A 20504-nucleotide genomic window follows, 5' to 3' on the forward strand; every position below is an offset into this window, starting at 1 on the left:
CAGGAGTGACGCATCTGTCACCAAAGTAACTCCCGGTTGGGGAAGGGAGAAGGGTCCGCTCCAATTATGGTTTGTTAGCCTCCGTTGTAGATCTTCTGAAGTTCCCTATGAAATCTGGACCAGATCTGAGAGATTCGCCTGATGCTGTGCCTACTGTAACTGTTAAGCAGCCTCAAAGTTAGACTCACAGAAATACAGGATAGAGGCTGAAACATCGGAATCATAGCCTGAATATTCTGGACTCGCCATTAGAGAGGATAGGCCCAAAACTGCCCTGTATCCAGAGCAGCTCCGATGAGCGTCTGAGAGGGAGTCAGGTGTGACTTAGGCACATTGATAGTGAACCCCAGCAAATTAAGGAGGTCTGCCTGGGACGAGCCCACCTTGAACAGCAAGTCATTGAGGCAGGGGAAGATGGGAACCCCTGACCTCCACAGATTTGCTGTAACCACTCTCATCACCTTGGTGACAACCTGAGTGGCACTGGTGGATCTAAAAGTGAGCACAGAAAACTGAAAGTGCTTGTGGCTCACCGTGAATCAGGTAAGGCATGTGGCCAGAGAGGACGGGTATATAAAAGTAGGTGGTCTGCAAGTCCAGTGTTACTATCTCCTCTCCAGGGTCTGAGGCGGACAGGACTTGAGCCAATGTTGTGAACTTGAATTTCTCCTTCAGGAAGAAGTTGTGATGGAGTAGGTGTAAGATAGGGCAGAGGCCTCCGTCCTTCCTGTCCTTCTTAGGGATCAGAAAGTAGCAGGAATACCAACTACAGCCTACTTCTGATGCTGGCACCCTCCTGATGGCTTATTTTGCAAAAAGAGCCTGCACTTCCTGAAGGAGCAGGGACAGGTGATCCTTCATCAGCCAGTCTGAGGATGGTGGCATGGGACACAGGTTGTCTAAGAAAGGGATGGAGCAACTGGGCTGAACAATCTGAAGTACCCATTTGTCCAATGTTATAGACTGCCAGCAGGGCAGGTGATGTCAATCCTGCCACCAACCAGTTGCCTGTGTTGGTTAGAGGGAAAACTAAAGGGGTGTTGAGGCTGTTGCTGTCAGAGGCTAGCTCTGTGTCCCATGGGTCTTGTAGGAGCTGTGTCTGCGGCTACAAAAGGACAGGGGACCCTGTTGGCCTTGGTGGCTGGGCGGGATTGGATGTGACTGGCAGCCCCTTTGTAGCCACGGAAGGGGACAAAGACAGAATGGGGTTGGCGTTGGGCTGTGGAAAGACCCAGCAATTAGGCAGTGACCCTGCCGTCCTTAAAGTGCTCCAGCACGGAATCTGCCTTATTGCCAAATAGATGTGTGCCATCAAAGGGCATGTCTTTAAGGGAAACTGGACATCCCCATAAAAGACAGTAGATCTCAACGAGGCATGGGGTCTGAGTGCCAGTGAGTGATGAACTTAGCTGCGACCCTGCTATTGGCAATAGTCTGTGTCAGGATGGCTTGGGACTCCTCTGAGACTGTGGCTAACACTTGACAACCAAATACCAAACTGCGTGAGTATATCGGTCCAAGAGGCATGCGTTGGTAACTGACCACCATGCAAGGCTGACAAAATTTAACATACTCTTGCCAAAGGTATCCAGCCTCTTGGATTCCCTATCCAGTGATGTGGTAGGGAACGAAACAGGGTTGACACTGGATGGAGGCCTGGACAACCAGTCTCTCTGGGGTGGGGTGCTGGGTGAGGAAAGCTGGGTCCCCAGGAGTGGGGCCATGGTGGTGGGCAATTGCCCTGTGCACAGAAGCCCCAGTGCAGGGATTGTCCCCTACCCTGAGCAGGACATTTGTGAGGCAGGAGAGGATCTGTCGGGCAACTCCAAGATGAAGTATCTCTGTCAAGACGTTCGTCTTAACTGCCACTGAGGGCAGCGTAAGATCCAGGACATAAGTTGCCCTCCTCACCACCATGGCAAACGAAGCCTCTTCCTCAGTAGCCTCAGTATGAGGAGACACAAATCCAGTGTTTGAGGAGGTACACAGATAACTGGAACACCAGCTCCTCTTACCAGTTGCCTTTTGGGCTCTTCCAAGGGGTTAAGCTAGCCATAAGGATCCTCAGATCCTCCCCAATCATACTCCTCAAGGGTCAGTTGAAAAATTAAGGCCCTGGCTCAGACTCAGAAGGTAGAGCTCCGGCCTGAGTCGATGTTGGGCGACTCCAATCTGACTCCATATCATGAGTCGGGTATGAAGATGGAGTCAGTGTTGTCATGAGGCTTTGGCGGTGCAAGGGACGACGTCACTGGAAGGGGCTCAAGAGAAGGTCGTGACCGGAGCCTGTCTGGATCCATTACTGGATCCAGGGGACCCGATGGTAGAAATCCAGTGGGAGCACCTGACAAACCCATGGGATCTGAAGATGTTGCAGAGGGGTTGGCCGCCCAAATATGAGGTGCATGGCCTCATAAAACTTTTAGCTGGGCATGGGTCTCTCCGGGTCCAAGACATTTGGGGAGGCATGGCGCAGAGCAGACCTAGATACAGTTCCTGAAGTTGACACATGGGAGCCGGGTCTAGAGTGGTGACATTGTTCCTGCACCTCATCTGATGACTTGGACAGGTGTGGTAAAGTTGAGCAGCGCTTTTAATTGCTCGATTTTTCCAATTTTTGGGAGCCTCACTGTAGACTTTGAATGGGAACAGCTCAGTGAACTGGCCCGGACTTTCCACACAACTGAGACCTGGAGTGGCGCGGGTCGACTGGTGACTAGGAGCTTCAGGGATCACTCCCGAAGTGCCTCGGGATTCATGGCACAACAGTCTTCACAGGCCTTGGAGTCATGGTCCACCTACAGGCATCAGAGGCAAATCAGATGGGAGTCTGTCACAGGCATCTGTTCGTGACGGTAACCACAGATTTGAACCCCACATGTTTTTAGGGGACATTCCTGGAATACTGGAAGGCAAAGGTCAAATTGACAAAATGTCAAAAAAGCTGTTAAAAAAAGTGAAGAGATGTAGTTCTCTCGGGATCCGCACTTATGGTGCGGAAAGAAAAGAACTGAAGTCAGCATGCTAGGGTGGCGCCCACATAGGCATGTTCGACGTCACCTGGCATGGATGCCGTTGACTACGCTGAAACAAGCTGAACGATGCCACCTACTGGCGTGTAGAGATATTGCTTAAACTGTCCAGATCCTGTCTGATGCCTGGGGAATATTCTGAGGTAAGGTATCTGAGACTAGAAGTCTTTATCAGATCTACCCATACTTAAATGTTATTCTGTCTTTCATTTATCTCAGCCTAAGATATTTATTCTCATCAATCATTATTATCGGCTTCCATGTGAAACTCTTGCAGTTACGGTACAATGGCAACCAGAACATAATGTCCAAGGGCCCGCTTCACAGAACTAACTTAAGACAAAATCCTAAACTTACTACCATTTTGGTATTCACAGAACGCACTTACTCATTTTGGTATTCTCAGAAGGCACTTACTCATTTTGGTATTCACAGAAGTTAGGAGTCCTAACTTTAGGACTCCTAAATGCCTTCTGTGAATACCGAAAGTCTTAAAGTTAGGATTTTTCTCCGTTTAGGAGTAGTAAAGTTAGGACTCCTAACTTTAGGACTCCTAAATGCCTTCTGTGAATACCAAAAGTCTTAAAGTTAGGATTTTTCTCAGTTTAGGAGTAGTAAAGTTAAGACTCCTAATTTTAGGACTCCTAAATGCCTTCTGTGAATACCGAAAGTCTTAAAGTTAGGATTTTTCCCAGTTTAGGAGTCCTATAGTTAGGAGTCGTAACTTTACTACTCCTAAACTGAGAAAAATCCTAACTTTAAGACTTTTGGCATTCACAGAATGCATTTAGGAGTCCTAAATTGAGGAGTCCTAACTTTACTACTCCTAAACTGAGAAAAGTCCTAACTTTAAGACTTTTGGCATTCACAGAATGCATTTAGGAGTCCTAAATTGAGGAGTCCTAACTTTACTACCCCTAAACTGAGAAAAATCCTAACTTTAAGACTTTCGGTATTCACAGAAGGCATTTAGGAGTCCTTAAGTTAGGACTCCTAACTTCTGTGAATACCGAAATGAGTAAGTGCCTTCTGTGAATACCAAAATGAGTAAGTGCCTTCTGTGAATACCAAAATGGTAGTAAGTTTAGGATTTTGTCAGATAGGATAGATTTTCTATTATCAATGCTCCTTTGTTATCTTGCTGTTGTGTTTAACAACACTAGAAGAAACCCGAAGCTTCTGAAGGTGGCATACTGTTATATCCAAGAATGGCAAGAGTTTTTACTAGAAGACACAAGCATGGAAAGGGCATGCTCCTTCCTCATTCGGGTGGTGTGTTGCTGAGCACTGCAGTCAGTGGGTACTTAGGCGTGCCTAAAGCACAGACTACATAAGCACTTCCGCACTCAATGAAATGAGAAGGGGTTTCCGCACACTGTAAAGAGCGGCAACAGAGTAGCAGAGCCCAATGCTGGATGAAGATTGACAAAATCAGACTTATGATTCATATGCCTGAAAGCATGAACTTTAAGAAGGAAGCACAGACAAACCTTATAATCTGCCCTTTCCAAGTTGGTGGTCTATCCCGGGACTCCTACTTGATGTGACTAAACCAAGAAGGAAGAAAGGGTTTTCCAATGATATCAGTTCCTGTTAAATATATATGAGGAGGCACCTACAAGTGAAGGATGCATTTGTTCCCTTATTGTTTATCACATTCACTGCCCATTTGATTCTATATTTGTCTCTGTAGCTGGAAATTCAACTATATTTGTTTTGAATTTGTCTTGCAATACTCTTCCAAATTACTGATGATGCTTGGTGTATTGCTATTCACCTCTTCATTAATCTTCAACTACAATCAATAGACAAGGTTCCACAGAGACTTTTATTTTACCCTTTGTGTGTTTTTTCACCTATTTGTATCCCTCTGAAGGAAACACCTTTCTGTACTATTAAGTGCAGGGTGGCACCATGGCAACTGGTAGGAGTCGCCCTTTTCTTAGGCAATCAAGGTGATTTAACAGGATTGTCTCAGCATCCCGTCTTTGCTTAAAACATAGCAATAGGTTTTACATAGGGGGCCTAAGCTGTTGCGATCTTCACTAATTTGCAGGATTGGCATGGTTTCTGATACCATCCACAAGCTATCATTGATCTCACGTGGTATATATCAAGAACTGGACATAAGATTGATATATTCCTGTCCAAACACAGGTTAAATCATTTGGTCATGTCTAAAACTCATACTCATTGTAAGTTACCTGCACACTAAAGTTGGTTTTCCATACTTTACTCACATGTAACCAAGACATGCTCCGATGGTAGCTCTCCGCTGTGCCTGTGCTGCTTAATCCCTCTGGCTCAATGCTTGGTTCACTGGTGCTCCATGGGCTGCCTTCTTCTCAAGAAGAAACATCAAACAAGTCATCAGCTTTTTAACACTCTATTCGCCAAAAACAAGATTATTGCAGTATGCCACATTAGAGAAATGCTATCCTGTCTCACAGCCCTTCTACTCCCCACTTACGTTTACCATCTGTTCATGATTTGGGTTAGTAAATGCTGAATATTGTTGCTAATCACAAGATCTCAATTTGTCAGAAATTACTTTTCCAGTTTGTGTGAATGGTGGGCGGGGAGGGGGGCAAATGAAAAAAAGCAACATGAAACACATTCGATGAAGCGCACAGATGACACAAATCATTAGATCCATGACTGACCTGCATTGACAGGGCTCTGTGGTAAGGAACCCTTCACTGGCATCACAGTCTGCTGCTTTTGCTACCCCTGGGCATGTGTAGTGGCACCAGTGAAAGGAAGCTGACAAGTATGGGGAATAAAAGGGGGAAAAAGATCCACATTTTAAGAATCCTAATTCTACTGAACAGAGTCAATGGAGAGGTCTCAAAGACTGAAACCAGAACCATATTCAGGCTATTATTCAGTCTCATAGTGAGGAATTTCTATGATGCCAAATTTTAGGTTCAGCAAATGGTGCTGAATCGAAAGGTATAAAACTGACGACCCTTTACCAAGGGCTGTGGACTAGATGTACAGTTCCTCATCTAAACAGAGAACAGATGAATTTCAGAGCATTTGTAAGTATAAAACATTTTGGTCCTTTACCGAGGGCTTGGGACTAAATGTACAGTTCCTCATTTAAAAATAGAACATAAAAATTCAGAGCATTTCTAGGTGGAGTGTCCCAGTCCTAAAGAAGGCACACATTTTGCGCACTTCGGTCTGTTCATGGAGAAGCACCTATTAGTTGAGGCAGGTCTTACCTAGACGCCCATTACTAAAGACCTGGTTCTCGTATGCATATATATGTGTCTTATTTTGGTGACAAGAATGGAGCTTCTGTTACAATGTTACCACCCACCACAGAAAAACTGGTTAAAGGAAAATTAAAGTTAAACGTCATGAGACTAAAGCACTGAATGACTTCAGGGGGTGAACACACTGATGTTGAAGCCGTTAGTGTGGAATGAATACACTGGTGGCAGGTGACCAATTAGATGAATAAAGGGTACAATGCACCAAAGTAGGAGCAAGTGAAACAAAACTATAGAAAAAACAATTTTAGCAAGGATTGGCAGGTAGTAGTCTATACTACGGGAGAAAAGTAGCGATTTGTTCATCACAACAGATTATTAAACTTATCTAACCCACCCTTATCTGCTTTACCTATGTCAGTGACAGTGTCCCTGCTCTGGGACAACTGTAGATCCTCATTCTCGGACCCTGAGTCCTGACGTGATAGCTTGGTGCTCTTTAGGCTGCCGGCCCGGCGAAAGCTGGACAGGGAACCCCCTTTCTTCACCCGGAAACTGCGGGTTCCTTTTATCTGGAGCAGGCGGGAGCCTCCTATCCTGATCTTCCTGCTGGGAACTGTATTAAAAAACAAAAGAGGACTTTTTTTCCCCCTCTTCATTCTTCCCCGTGTTTTAAATGCTCACCCTACCGCCTCCCTCCCTCCCTCCATCAACATTATTGTCAGCGTGTGGTGTGCTACCTTAACTTTTGAGAATAAAAGAAAACAATGTTCTCCTCATGCCCATAGCCATCGCCAATGCAGTTCTGTTAAGTCAGCAGGAACAGATGCTACACAGTGATATACTCAACACCTTTACCTTGGAGATGTAGTTTACTGCAACTGGACTGGGAAGTCAGGACTTCTTTATGTCCCATGGTCCAGAGATGACCATCTAGTCCTGATGCTTCATCAAGCACATACACGAAATTGATGTTGTGACTTGCATGATCCATGTGGCATTATGATGCTGTTTATAAACAAGGGTTGAAGCAATTGTTGCCTTTGGGCAGGATGTCCACTTCATCACCAAATACTTTAGTAATGCAGAAGAAAGGATCTCTTCCCTTCTTTAAAACAAAACGTTTACAGCATATGCATAAAGCTAACTAATAACTAGAGAAGGACAAGTTTAAGGAAAAGTAATTTTATTTCTTTTTGTACTACAGTCCCTTTTCACATGCAGATTTTGGAGAAACAAGTGGAGGGCACTAGTCTATAAGTATAATCATTCAGAGTTCAGGTTCCTTGGACAGAATTGAATTGCTTGAAATAAAATTAGAACCCTAAAAACACTTTAAACATTTTAGAGACCGTGCCTGGTGGAATCGGTTTGCTCAAGTACAGTTCGGTGAGCAATCAAACATATTATTGCTTGTAAATGCTTATCTTGTTTTTATTCATATATTTTAAATATACCAAAAATCTAAGATGGCCTCACAATAGCAAGACTATTACAAAACCAAAGCCCCTACTTGATAAACATGTCGACTACCTTGAAATAAGGTATTTCAAGTTTGCTATGAAGCAGAGAACATTTGGGAATCAAAATTAAAATAATATTTTTTAATGTTTAAGTTTTTTTTTTTTTACCTAACATGGGCAGCAAATAAGCGTAATTATCCAACACATTAATAAATAGCATTGTAATTTTATACAATATGTTTTGGATTTGAAGTTTGCCTGAAAGCATACTTATAATGATTTCAGGCATCTTGAACATACAACATTTGGAACTCTATTCTTGGACCATGTTAAAGAAGCACAGACTACTCTTAGCAGGCTAAATATACTTACAGTATATGCATGTGGCACCATGAATTGATGCAAAAATGCACTTGGGACAAGGACATGCATCCCTTTTATATCTGTTTACAAGTAAGAAGCGTCTGAGGCAGATTTAAATCAAAAGAAAAAAATAACAATCCTATGGTATGAATATTGTCCTCTAAGAACAGCCTAAAAGTCACTAAATGTGCTGGTTGCATTTGGAAATTTGTATTCACCTCTTCCTTAAATTTAAACAGATACTTATCAAAGGCTCTACAGCACTGCACCCACTGAAGAGAATGTGGTCTGCTAACTTTAGCATCACGTACCAAAGACAGTATAGGTAACTACAATTAGCACCTAACAGTTGTGTTTGCTGATTTAACTTTTATGGAGAAGGAGTTATTATTCTTTAACATCCTTTCCTTTTGTAGGTTGAATTGCTTAATACATATAGTCAGAATTTCAGGTGAATGTTTTGAGAACACATCCTTCTAAAATTTACAACCTATTCGATTGGTTTAAGGAAAGCGATTCTGCAGTTTTGGAACCCCTTCTTTAGAATTTTACTTACAAACCAACTGCTGTTTGAACTTCAGGACCAATGTAATTCTTGCTTAACCAGTCATCATTCCCGCAATCTTTGTGCGGTTTTAGCTTTTTAGTTTCATAGGAGTCTGCAATTTTTTGTATTCTTTGTTTTGACTACAGCAGTGTGTACTCATACTATGTATGTATAGCAATTATGGTTGTACTATGCATGATAAATATTTAGATAATAAAACTAAAGTAGACAATGCTGGACAAATTAGGGAGTACAGTATCTGTATTATTGAACATCAGTCGCCAAAGTTAACTTCCAAGCACAGGTACCAAATTGCTGTACTAAATAAATTAACACAGGTCACTTTGTAACTCTTCTACTCTGATGCTGTCAGAAAGTGCACATTTCTCTTGATAGACTGTAGAGCATATGATGATTTTACCTGCCCAGAGTTGGAATACTCTAGGCCATTTCTACCTATAATCAAAACTATTCAGCGCTGTTTGACCAACCAATCTGGTATGCCTTCTACAACACTACAGAAGTCTAGTTATAATAAAAACATTCAGAATGTACACGTTTTGGGATCCATTCTATTGCAAAGTCCTATTATTCTACAGTAAAGAGTAGTCTCTACCACCTTGATATAGCAATAGATTCTTCACAAATTATTTGTTTCTTTATGAACACATGGTCACAGCCCTCTGGAATAAAAACAGATACCACCATCTCCATGAAACAAATACAGTCTAGCTAGTCATCAGAATATATCACTTTACAATCTTCTACTTTAAATCTCTGCACTCTCCTTTAGAAACTATCATGAAGCAAAGATTTTTAAGAGCGTTATTAGTGTACTAAACATATTTATAAATTAATTTTAAGGATCCAGAAACACCACTTTAGTGGATGTGGGCTATCCCTAATTCCCTGTGCTTTACAAAAGAATTTGGTGATGTAGGTAAACATCTTCCAGGACAAATCTGTGTCACTATGACAGCAATATTTGGTCTTGCTGATGAGTGATTTCACAAAAGAGTAAGTGAGATCACAAGTCAGTCTCTGCGCTCACCCATGTTTGATGAAGAAATTATGGTAACATCCGGGGCCACCATTAGTTCCAGATATCTATAGCAGATGGATAAATGCACACATGTTAAGCAATCTTCTGATTTGAATCCATAAGTGGTCCAACCCTGACCACCAGATTTAAACAGACAGTACTCTGCCCCAATGGACATCAACTGACACAAGGTGACAATGGATTTTCACGCGTCTGACCTCCACTGCTATAAAAAGTAAACCAAATGTCTACTAAATAGGCCAATTTGGAATTACCAGTTAAAATGTAAATGTATTTAGGACCAATAAGTGTTTGCTGAGCTAAGACATGGAAAAGTCACATGGCTATTAGGATTTATGAGACATATGCTATTAAAACACAAGCATTTTCATATCTAATACTTGGAGGCCAGAGGTGATCTGTAGATTAATAGGTCCTTTATAAAACGCCAAACATGGCTGTAAGAGGTCATCAATTACTCAGGCTAAGTGTTAGTAAACCACAAAGCAAACCTCATTGAGTTGGTCTGCTCAATGCCATTAAAGGATGAGGCTCTTACATACCACATGTAGGGCTTTTCTAACAGCACCTATTAATTTATTATAAAGAACCTACAAATTGCTCGTTAGTAGGCCACTTTATAATATCATCTAAAAAAGGCAAACAGTACGAGAACAAAATAAAAATGAAAATCAAAAGCACAAAGGAAGCAGACATTGCCAATCCACATTGTATACATATGCACTGAAAAATTAAACTTTTAATCAATCTATCTAGAATGGCAAATCTCCAAATGTTATGGATAGAGAATAAAGATTTCATTAAAGACACAGAGGCTAACATTATGCATTAAACCTTTAAAAGCCACTTCAGCAGCACCTTTAAAGAACTTTACAAATAAACCAGTTTAGAACCCGAACACCATAGACCATAAGTAATCCCCTCATAGAAGAACACTCTTCCTTTTTAAATGCAACGGACTATCATCCCTTGACCGTGTAATCCGTTCTCCTCCGTAAATTGACTGTGTCTAGCTACTCTTCTTTTCCACTCTTCTTACTGCGCATCTAAGAATAGCAACCAAGTCATCAACATGTATCTATTATCGTGTATACATCTCCTGTAAATTTCAAAAACTATTATTCCATCAATAAACTTCACATACATTATACTTTCTATTCTTTTCTTTTTCTTTTCCCATTTTTATCTTCTTCACAAAGGGGAAGTGGTGGGCGGGGTAATGTTAGCCTCCATGTCTTTAACGAAATCTTGATTCTCTATTCAGAACAAATAGAGAACCATCATTTCATTTCAAGACCATAGGCTACCATTATGCATGTTGAAAGACCTTCAACACCACATCTGACACATGCGTTACTGGGCTAAAGTAATGCTTTGCAATCAGCCATTTTTAGAATTTCCTCCAATCTACCACCAGACAAAATAAAACTTTCCTGGCCGCAGCACCTCTTAAAGAATGTGCCTTAAACATCTATTACCCACTTAATCTATCTGACAGTCATACCGGTACTCACTGCACCATATGGCTTAACATAAGATATCAGTAATTGATTCTCCCCATCTCTTCTGTACTCCATCATTCTGTTCTCAAACTCAGACAAGCATTCTACCACACATAAATTCCTCTCTTCAGGGAAACTTGGATAAAAGATAGACTCAGACATGTCTTTGTCCTTTTCCAGATTTCAAAATATACACCATCTGGACCATAACTTTTGCTACTCATCTCCAAAGTTTTCACTTCTGATACTCTCCTGCAAGATATCAAACATAATAGAGTTGCCAACTTTTCTGAAAGTTCCTTTAAATCCAAATATACATTCACTGGCCAGGATTCTAATAAAAACAGTTGACTTGTGATAAAACATCAGACCTTGCCTTAGGTGGCCTTCTCAACCTCATACTCTTAAGTATTCTACATACCATAACGTTCCATCCTACCGTTCTACCATCTACTTGAACATTTCCTGCTGAAATAGCTGACCTGTAACAATTCACGGTTCTGTAACCCAAACCTTTCTCAAATTGCTCTACCAAAAAATTAACCACCACTACGAAAGGAGCTTCCAAGCGATCCAAACATCTCTCTATGCACAAATATGCCCTAATTCTCCATATTCCCCTATATCGTCTTCTTGTCCCTGGTGCCCTGACTCCTTGAGTAATTCTGCTGCCCTGCACGACAGTCCCTTGAAATATTCAGATCTCCTAACACTTTAAATACGAGAAGGTTCAACACCTTGTCCTGAACTAAAGGATGCTCTTCTCCTCCATTCCTCAGCAAACCTTCCCTTGTAGGAATCCAAAAAAGTATTGCACATGCCAACTCCATCACTGATGGAAACCACACTTGTGACAACCTGAACTGTGCTACTATCACTAACTGGCACTTCTCTGCCAAAAGAACCCTCTGAATCAGTGAGGGAAAGGCATGGGCTCTTATCCCCCAAAACCGGCTGAAACGTGCCTACTGCAAACTCCCCTGGATCCGGCATCCAGCTGAAATATTTCCCTAGTTGGAACGTCAGTTTGCTTGCAAAAAGATCCCCCTCAAAGTGGACCCCAAAATTCCTCCAGCCTCCAATTGCTGTAATTCCTTAAGTTCCGCAAATTCAAATCCGCTACCATATTCAATTCTGCTGGTAAGTACTTTGCTTTCACTCTAATTTTGTGCGCCAAAGATACCAAAACTTCACCAACTCTGACAAACCATGGGATCTGCTCCCTCCTAATCGGTTGATATAAGCCACTGCAGACACACTGTCCATCTTCATCAACACCCTTTGACCTCTCAAAATCCCCCTGAAGCTTTTCAAAGCATATAATCCTGCTGTTACTCCAAACAATTTATGTGATTCATCCTCTCCTTCTCTGCCCATAATCCACCTAACTGTTGCTCTCCTAACCATGCCCCCAGCCTTTCAAACAGACATCTGTCTCCATAACAAAATCTGGGACGCAACTAAAAGTGGCCCGAACATTCCAAGCCTCCATATTGTTTAACCACCAATACAATTCCTCTTTCACTTCTTGGTTCATCTTTGCTCTGTCTCCATACAACCAACCTTTCCTAAAAGCATCTCCTTTTATCCTCATTAATGCACAATAATGCAAAGGACCTGGGATAATTGCCTGGATAGAAGATAACAATCCTACCATCTGAGCCAAATCCCTTAACGACAATATTTCCTTCCTCAAAACATACAATATTTATTTTCTTATCATTTTTACTTTCCTCTCGGTAGCTGTAACAGAATTATTCACCTGTAATCTATTCCATCTTCTGAGAGGGTGTTAAAACTGACTTCTCATTGTTTATCAAAAAATCCAAACTCTGCAACAAGTGCATAATCAATATTAACTCTTGCTTCAACTCTTCGAGATCTTGAGACATATGCAATATATAGTCTAAATACACTATCAACCGTAGACCTCTCTCTATCAAATAGTTTGCAACTATTCTCATCACTTTTGTGAAGCACCATGGAGTGGAAGACAGACCAAAAGGTAGATATTGAAAATGAGATAGCTGCTTTCCTCATATGAATTGAAAACACTTATGACTTTCCTTCTCCATAGAATTTATGAAGTATGCATCCTTCAGGTCTAGCTTCAATTACCAATTGACAACAAGTCTCTCAAACAGTGTATACCTTCCATCTTGAAATACCTGTAAACCAAATATTTGTTTAATTCCCTCATATTTATTACTGCTCTCCATCCTTTGTCTTTCTTCAGTACTAAAAAGAGAGTGCTCACAAAACTCCTGGCACTTTCCTCTATACACTTGATCAAACCTTTTTGTATCAAAGATTCTATCTCTGAATCCACTACAGAATGTTGTTCCTCTGTTATAGTTAACTCTCTTTGCTCTTTTACCTGTTGTGGTTGTTCTACAAACTCTATTTTGTAACCTCGTACAGTCTTTAATATCCCTGTATCCCTGGATCTTGTATAATCTTTTCCCATTCCTTCACATGTCTTAATCAAGCCCCTACTTTTCCTTAGGAAGAACCAAAAATAATCTCTGTACTCACTTTGTGATCCTGAATAATTTCGGCCCGATCACGCGCAAACCTTCCTCTTCCTGACCTTCCTGTTCTCTCTTTATTTGGGTAGAAATTCGAAGAGGCCTGATAGATTCTTCCTCTATACTAGTTACTGTAATGGGACCTTTGAATCCCTCGGTCAATTGAAACTCCCCTTTTACTGGCCTTTTCAAAAACACTTCCTCTGAAAACCTTCCTCATTTTAACTTGCGCCTTATACAAGGCAGTAAATGATGAAACATATTTCCCTAGGCTTTTAACTAAGCCTTTTCCAGAAAACAATCCCATTGCTTCTTCGCTTGGCTCCTTCTCTGCCATATCTCACAGTTTGGAACTGATTTTCATTAAAATGGTTTTTTTTCTCATTGCCATCAAGCCTGCTTTTGTATTTCCCAACAATATTATTGCTCTCTGACTCCATCCCTGGAGTAACTCAAGATCCTCTGACCACTCACTGACATGAGCCTCCTCCGCCATATCAAATATCCTAGCCAAAGAACCTAGGACATCTAGTACCTTATCTTGGCACTGTTTTAGCGATCGTTCCAGACACGCCCAGACAACATAAGAAACTAATCAACTCCTAGTACAAAACTAACATTCTCATCAATAACAGGTCTTGAGCACTCAGCCCTCAGCACCTTTCCCACCTATTTATCCAATGATTTCCTCACCCATTCCTTAATGAATCTACTCACAAACTCCATTGGCCACGAGTCACCCATCATCCTGCTGAACATCAAATACATATTCATCATATTCCTTATTGTCATTGGTCAAGGAGCCTAGTCCCAACTCCATCTAAAAAAATTCATCCTATAGTGTGCAGCTAGGGACACTCCTCCTTTGCGTGCCGCAGTGAACACCTATTCTTTTGATGGCCATAGTGGTCTTCCAGATGCTTGTTCTTTCTCAATTTCTTACCTCTTTTCCCTTCCCTCAATTACTCCTCCTCTGATAAGGAGTACAATTCATCCCATGACTCCACATATTGTCTCCTCAACCTGTGCCTTCATCTCCTGCTGAATCAATTTTCTGATAACTTCCTCACTAATCTTACATTCAGTAACCTCTAAACTATTTCCCTGTTCTGAATCCATAGCTTATCCTACATATATAATAAAACTCTTAACTACAACACTCCAATAGTATTAAAAACCCAAACCATATACACCTACAATAATATAACAAAACCTTAAACACAACAAACAATCATTTTTGACTGATCTCCATCAAAGATAGTTTTCAGAGCGCTTCCGCACTTCCCATTTATTCCACTGTAACTTATCAGACTTAAAATGGCCCCCTTAAATGCAAGTTAACTTGCAAGACTTCCAAATCATTGAATTTCACATGGGGCTTTTTATTTCATGCTCAATAGGCGTGCTGCACAAGATGAAGTGCTGACACTTCTGTATTTGCTTCACTGCGGTGGCGCCACCCTCCCAAGATAAAGGCTTGAGAAGGCGACCCCGCACTTCAAACAATGTGGCTGCTCGAGATGAGTGAGCAGATGCTCACGCCTCAGCTAGGCAACGTGCTCGCTCCCCGCAGGAGTCCTAACGCTGACGCAACAACCTATCTAACTGCTGGTAATTGTTTAACCATTTTAATTACCATACCAAAATGACTAAAAAATGTGCTAAGCCTAAAAAACACATATTAATGTAAAAATATATAGAATAAACCACCAATATTTAAAAAATTACACATCTTAGAACAGTATTCTCCTGCTAATACTGCCCTAAAACATGACCCTGCTTCGATGAATTTGAAGATCAACACACACATCTTATAAATATATAACTTTTTCTACAAACCACATACACTTCGTACTCCTCTCACAAAAACTAAATTAGGTGCTTATTTTTCCAGGCGCAAGATTTAAAAGATGAAGAGTGTTCTATAAGGGTATTACTTATGTACTATGGTGTTCAAGTTCTAGATTGAAAGGTATTGTTTGCAAAGTTCTTTAAAGGTGTAGCGGGAGTGGCAATTAAAAGTTTAATGCATAATGGTAGCCTCCGATCTTGAAATAAAATTTATGAACATTCCCAATGTGATTGGGTGACACAACTGATCAACTACAATACCTGTTTTCAGCGACTCAAATTTGAACTACGATTGGGAGCATCATTTGTTAATATTTAAATTCCGCAAACCTAGAGTTTTGTGCTTCTCTGCAGATTGAGCCACGAGGAATGAAGGGGGTGACCGTACTTAAAAGGGCATTTATATCATATTTGTGAAGACTTGTGAGAGTAGTATGAGGTACACCGCTGCTGATAGCTTCTTTTGCATCTGTGTGTCACGTGGAGGGGGTACAGTACCTTTCTTCTCTTCACAGCCAGTGTCTGATTTGAGAGTGTGACTGCTGCTGTGGAGCGAGTCTTTTGGATCCTCATTTTCATCCAGAATTCCAGCAAAGCTGATTTTCCTCTCATACTTGTGACGGTCAAGCTCAGGGTCAAGACGCAGTCGGCAGCTCTCCATGTCCTGTAGCAGCAGGCAGAAAATACAGATATTTCAAGAATAAGGAATAGCAGTCTGTTTAATATCCTCATGGAAAAAAATATGAGATAATCACACATTAAGCTTCACTCTCAGAAAATCACAAAATACAACATGCTGAATTTTGCTATGGATTCAACATCTGAAAAATCTAAAGCACCTGTACAGCGTCACAACCAAAAACAATGTATGCTGCAGAAGAGTTTTTCAAAATATTATTAGGTGTTTAGACAAAATATTGATTTCAAAATATTGGGAGGCAGAAATATGAGGAAATAAATATCGTGATACACAAATATTGTGATGCCAAAATATTGTTGACAGGAATATCATTTTTTTAGGTTAGTAATATCGTTTTAAATAAGATCCATGTTGGTAATATCATTTGAAATAATATAGTGGGCAAAATATAGTTTTTTAAATTATTTGAATGTGTTTTAGTAGTTCATTTTATTTGTCATTGTTGTTTAGGTAAAGTTTGTTTTGAAATATAGATTGTAATTTTAAGTGATTTATAATTTTGTATTTATTTTTTGGGCTTCTAGGTTTGTAGGGGTCTAGACTGGAAGGGCAATTAAGCAATAAATATTTAACAATTAATTGTTAATGAATTATTTAATTGATTTTGATGATGTAAATTATGGAATAGTAATTTTTTAGGTTATATTTTAGGTGCAGTTGCTAGGTTTGTAAGGGTATATAGTGGGAAGTTAACTGATTAATAATTGAATAATTATTAATTGATAATGAATTATTTTATTGAATATCAGTTATGTTAATTGATTAGTGGTTTATTTATTTTATATTACATTTGTCTTGTTAATTAATAATTTTTATATCATGAGTTTAATAATATTTTTCTGCATTCATGGTTCCCAAGAATATTGGTATTTCGAGAATCCAATTAAAAAAAGAGTGATTGGATTTTCGGGAGGACGATGGCAACAAAGCGAGGATGAGAGTGGGCATGGCGCAAGGAGGCCGCGAGGAAGAGAGCCGCTGACCGGGCGAATAACCTAAGTGGGCATGGAAAAACAATAACATTCACTCAGCCCCTGTTCTCTACGCCCCGCTAAGAAGTGCCAAGAAGCGCAACTGAACAAGCTGCAGGGAGCTGTGGGCAGAGTGAAGCAGCCTCACCAGCCGTAACCAAGACTTTTGACTCGAATCATCCAACCAGCTAAATCCAATTGCAAATGACCTTTGGGAGCCCGGCGCTTGATGCCAACGAATGTTGAGCAAGACAGTCAGAAGCCTGTCAGGAGAAAGCAAAGAGAAAGCACTGAGAGGCAGGGGACACTACAGCACATTGTGGCAGGGGACATTGCAGCACATTGTAGCATGGGAGAAGCTGAAAGGCTGGGCAGGGCAGGGCAGGTGTGCCCCTTGGGCCCTCTAGAGTTCTGTTTCCTTCACCTGGCAAACAACGCCACAACGTCATTTGCCCCCTGCCAGCATGCACCTGTTCTGCCGTCGGCACCGTCTCTGGACATCAACTCTCTCCTCTCCTCCTATGTCAGGCCCTTAGCTACTTTGATATCTGCATTGCCATGAGTGGGTATCGCCTGCAGCAACAGCCCAGCCTGCAGTGCGCAGAAGCAAGCATACAGAGGCAAGAGCAGTTCGGAGGGCGTGACGCAGCATTAGGGGATGCAGTCAAGGGTTGAGCCTGGAGCGATGCAGAAATGGCCTGGCCAGATTTGGTTGCGGCTTACGTCTCCTGAGAAGCTCCCCTACCCGAGACACTTAGCGTTTTGCATCTCGCACACCCAGCTCGATCATCTTCCCCAACCAACTAGCCAACTTGCCAGCTAGATTCCATGAGACCTGGAAAGGTACATGGGGCAACCAAGCCAGCAAACAAAAACACAGGGGTGGCACGATGGAGAAGCTCACAACCAACCTCGACCCACCAGCCCCAGCCCTTGACTCTGAGGCGATCTGTAGGGAGTGCAACCCTACAATAACAGCCCCTTGCTCCAAGCCATTGAACCCAAGAAAGGCCCAAATTACGCACTTTTTAATAGCCACCTCCAAAGCACTTAACTCCACCACCCAAGCAGACCAAGGACCATGCCAAGACAGCAAATTACTACCAGTGAAGGAGTCACTCACTGCCACAGTCACGGCAAAGCAACTATTACAGCCTGAGTTAAATCTGACAGGGAGTGAGGGAAAACTGGATAATGACGCGGAACTTCTGTCTCACCTCAACCCCTTAACAAAGTCACATCTGAACACCCACGCCAAGGTCCAGCTTCTGGTGGAGGTCCTGGTGCATGATACGAAACAGTGGTCCTTCAACCTAAGCCCCCCGATAGACTGCACAGCCACCCCATACACTGGGACGCATAGAAACCAATCGGAAGAGCTTTACTGAGATCAGTCCCCAGCATATGTCTCAGTTACTCTGCACAAGCCAGTCACATAAAGGTCTAAACAATGCTGTCCTGGAGGTAGTACTAGATGACTTCACAGTATGGCAGGAGATGCTCCTAAGTCCTTTCGAGCAGATGCAAGTGTTTTTCACCACCCAGCTCTGCCCATCCCCCTCCTTAGTCCCAAAACACAACTATAACACCTTACTCTCTCCTATCAAACTACCCCTAGGGACTCACATTTTCCTGTTGAAAGGCTCCCACCCCAGGAGACACATCAAGGAGCAGACAATAAGTAACCCTAATCCACCTGCACCTCCCATCGGCTCAAAAGCGGTCCAAGACAATACAGCTATCACCTCTTCGGTTCGGATGGTAAGGCTATCCCCAGACTCACCGAACCACTTGCAAGGCACATCCTTTTAGCACCAGCTGTTGAGCACCATGGAGGTGATTTCGTCTGTACTAACATACCATGCAGACAAGCTGGATACACAAGTTGATCTGCTCCATGCTCTCGCAGTCCACATGTACAGAATTGATCACAAACAGCAGGCACTGAATACCATGATAAGAAGAGTTTAGTATGACCAAGCTACAACTTACCATACATGCCAATGCTCTTTGACCATGGACACTCTTGCCACGGTCTCCACAATATTATCAGAACTATTGGAAGAAGTCAAGGCCTCCCAAATGAGATCCTACTCCAGCAACCAGAGAATCACTACCGAGCAGTGCCATTCCAAGAGCACATCAACAGGAGCATTACTCCTACTCTCCATACAGGAGGATCCAGAAATTAATGCCTACTAATGGAGATATCATTAACGAAGGGCTCAGGCACCACCCCATCAACACAGCTAGCTCTCCAAGAAGAGCAAGTAGAGGTCCTCCGCCCACAAACTTCACTCTTAAAGAGGGATCGCAAGCGCCTGAGAAAATCTAGGAAACACAAAGATGAAAAAATTATCATTCGTGTCTTTTCCGCACAAAGTCCAGCACATCATCATCACTCTGAAAAGAAGAAGACCACAGAGCTGGCCCAAGACCCAGCTCTTATTACTTCTCTGTATCCTATATTGTGGATAGGGAGCAGAGATTCTCTATGGGGTTGAAACACTGACACCCACAATAACCCAGACTGTAATTCTGAAGTATATATGGAGAAATATGTAATAGAGCTTCTCAATCTGCACCGTTATTTGACATTACAATATGTATTAATGTGGAATACATGTGCATGTCACTGCTAATGCATACTGAAAATAACTACAAAGGCACTCTACTTTCAACCATCTGAATCTGAATCTAGGTGCAGGTGTGGATGCCAAGAACTTGGTCAGTTGCCTCTTTCTTAAAGGCCCTCCAAAGTCGGGTGTAGGATCCAACAGTGTAGGAAAGTGGCCTTTTTCATATGGTCACCTCTACGTTTTGATCACCGGTACTGAAGCTGTTGGTTGGTAGTGCACTGGGACCCTGCTTATCAGGACCCAGCGCCAGAGCTCTTTCCCAAGACAAGAAACATGTTTAATTGTAACCCACTTGGCAAGGACTTTAACACCCTTGTAAGTCCCTGGAAACTGGTACCTAGAGTACTAAAGAGAGCACTATGGCCTGCAGCATTTATTGGCCTCCCAAAGGGACCCCCACAAAGACCTCACACAAATTGACATTGCAGCCTGCATGAAATGGTGCAAGCCATTTTAAAAAACATGACATGGCGTACTCCCTGAGTGTCATGCCCAAAGACTCTGCTTGTACTATACGTAAGTCACCCCTACAGCAAGCATTAGAGCCCAAAGGCAGAGTGCATTATATTATATGCGATGACATATCTGCAGGAGTAGATATCACTCTGAGATAGCTAGTTTAATTAC

The 20504-nt window shown here is 41.9% G+C and overlaps 1 protein-coding gene across 1 annotated transcript in view; it reads right to left on the reverse strand.

The window, feature by feature from the left end:
* Positions 1-20504, reverse strand: part of UNC80 (unc-80 subunit of NALCN channel complex) — a 3271126-nt gene that overhangs the window by 1850828 nt on the left and 1399794 nt on the right. Inside the window, exons 25-27 of the mRNA XM_085648598.1 lie at positions 16066-16231; positions 6663-6866; positions 5273-5373 (exon numbers count right to left, since the gene is read on the reverse strand). Coding sequence (XP_085504724.1) covers positions 5273-5373; positions 6663-6866; positions 16066-16231 — 471 coding nt within the window. The remainder of the gene's footprint in view (positions 1-5272; positions 5374-6662; positions 6867-16065; positions 16232-20504) is intronic.

Source organism: Triturus cristatus, chromosome 3_2 (genome assembly GCF_964204655.1).
Source record: "Triturus cristatus chromosome 3_2, aTriCri1.1, whole genome shotgun sequence".
Classification (NCBI taxonomy): domain Eukaryota; kingdom Metazoa; phylum Chordata; class Amphibia; order Caudata; family Salamandridae; genus Triturus; species Triturus cristatus.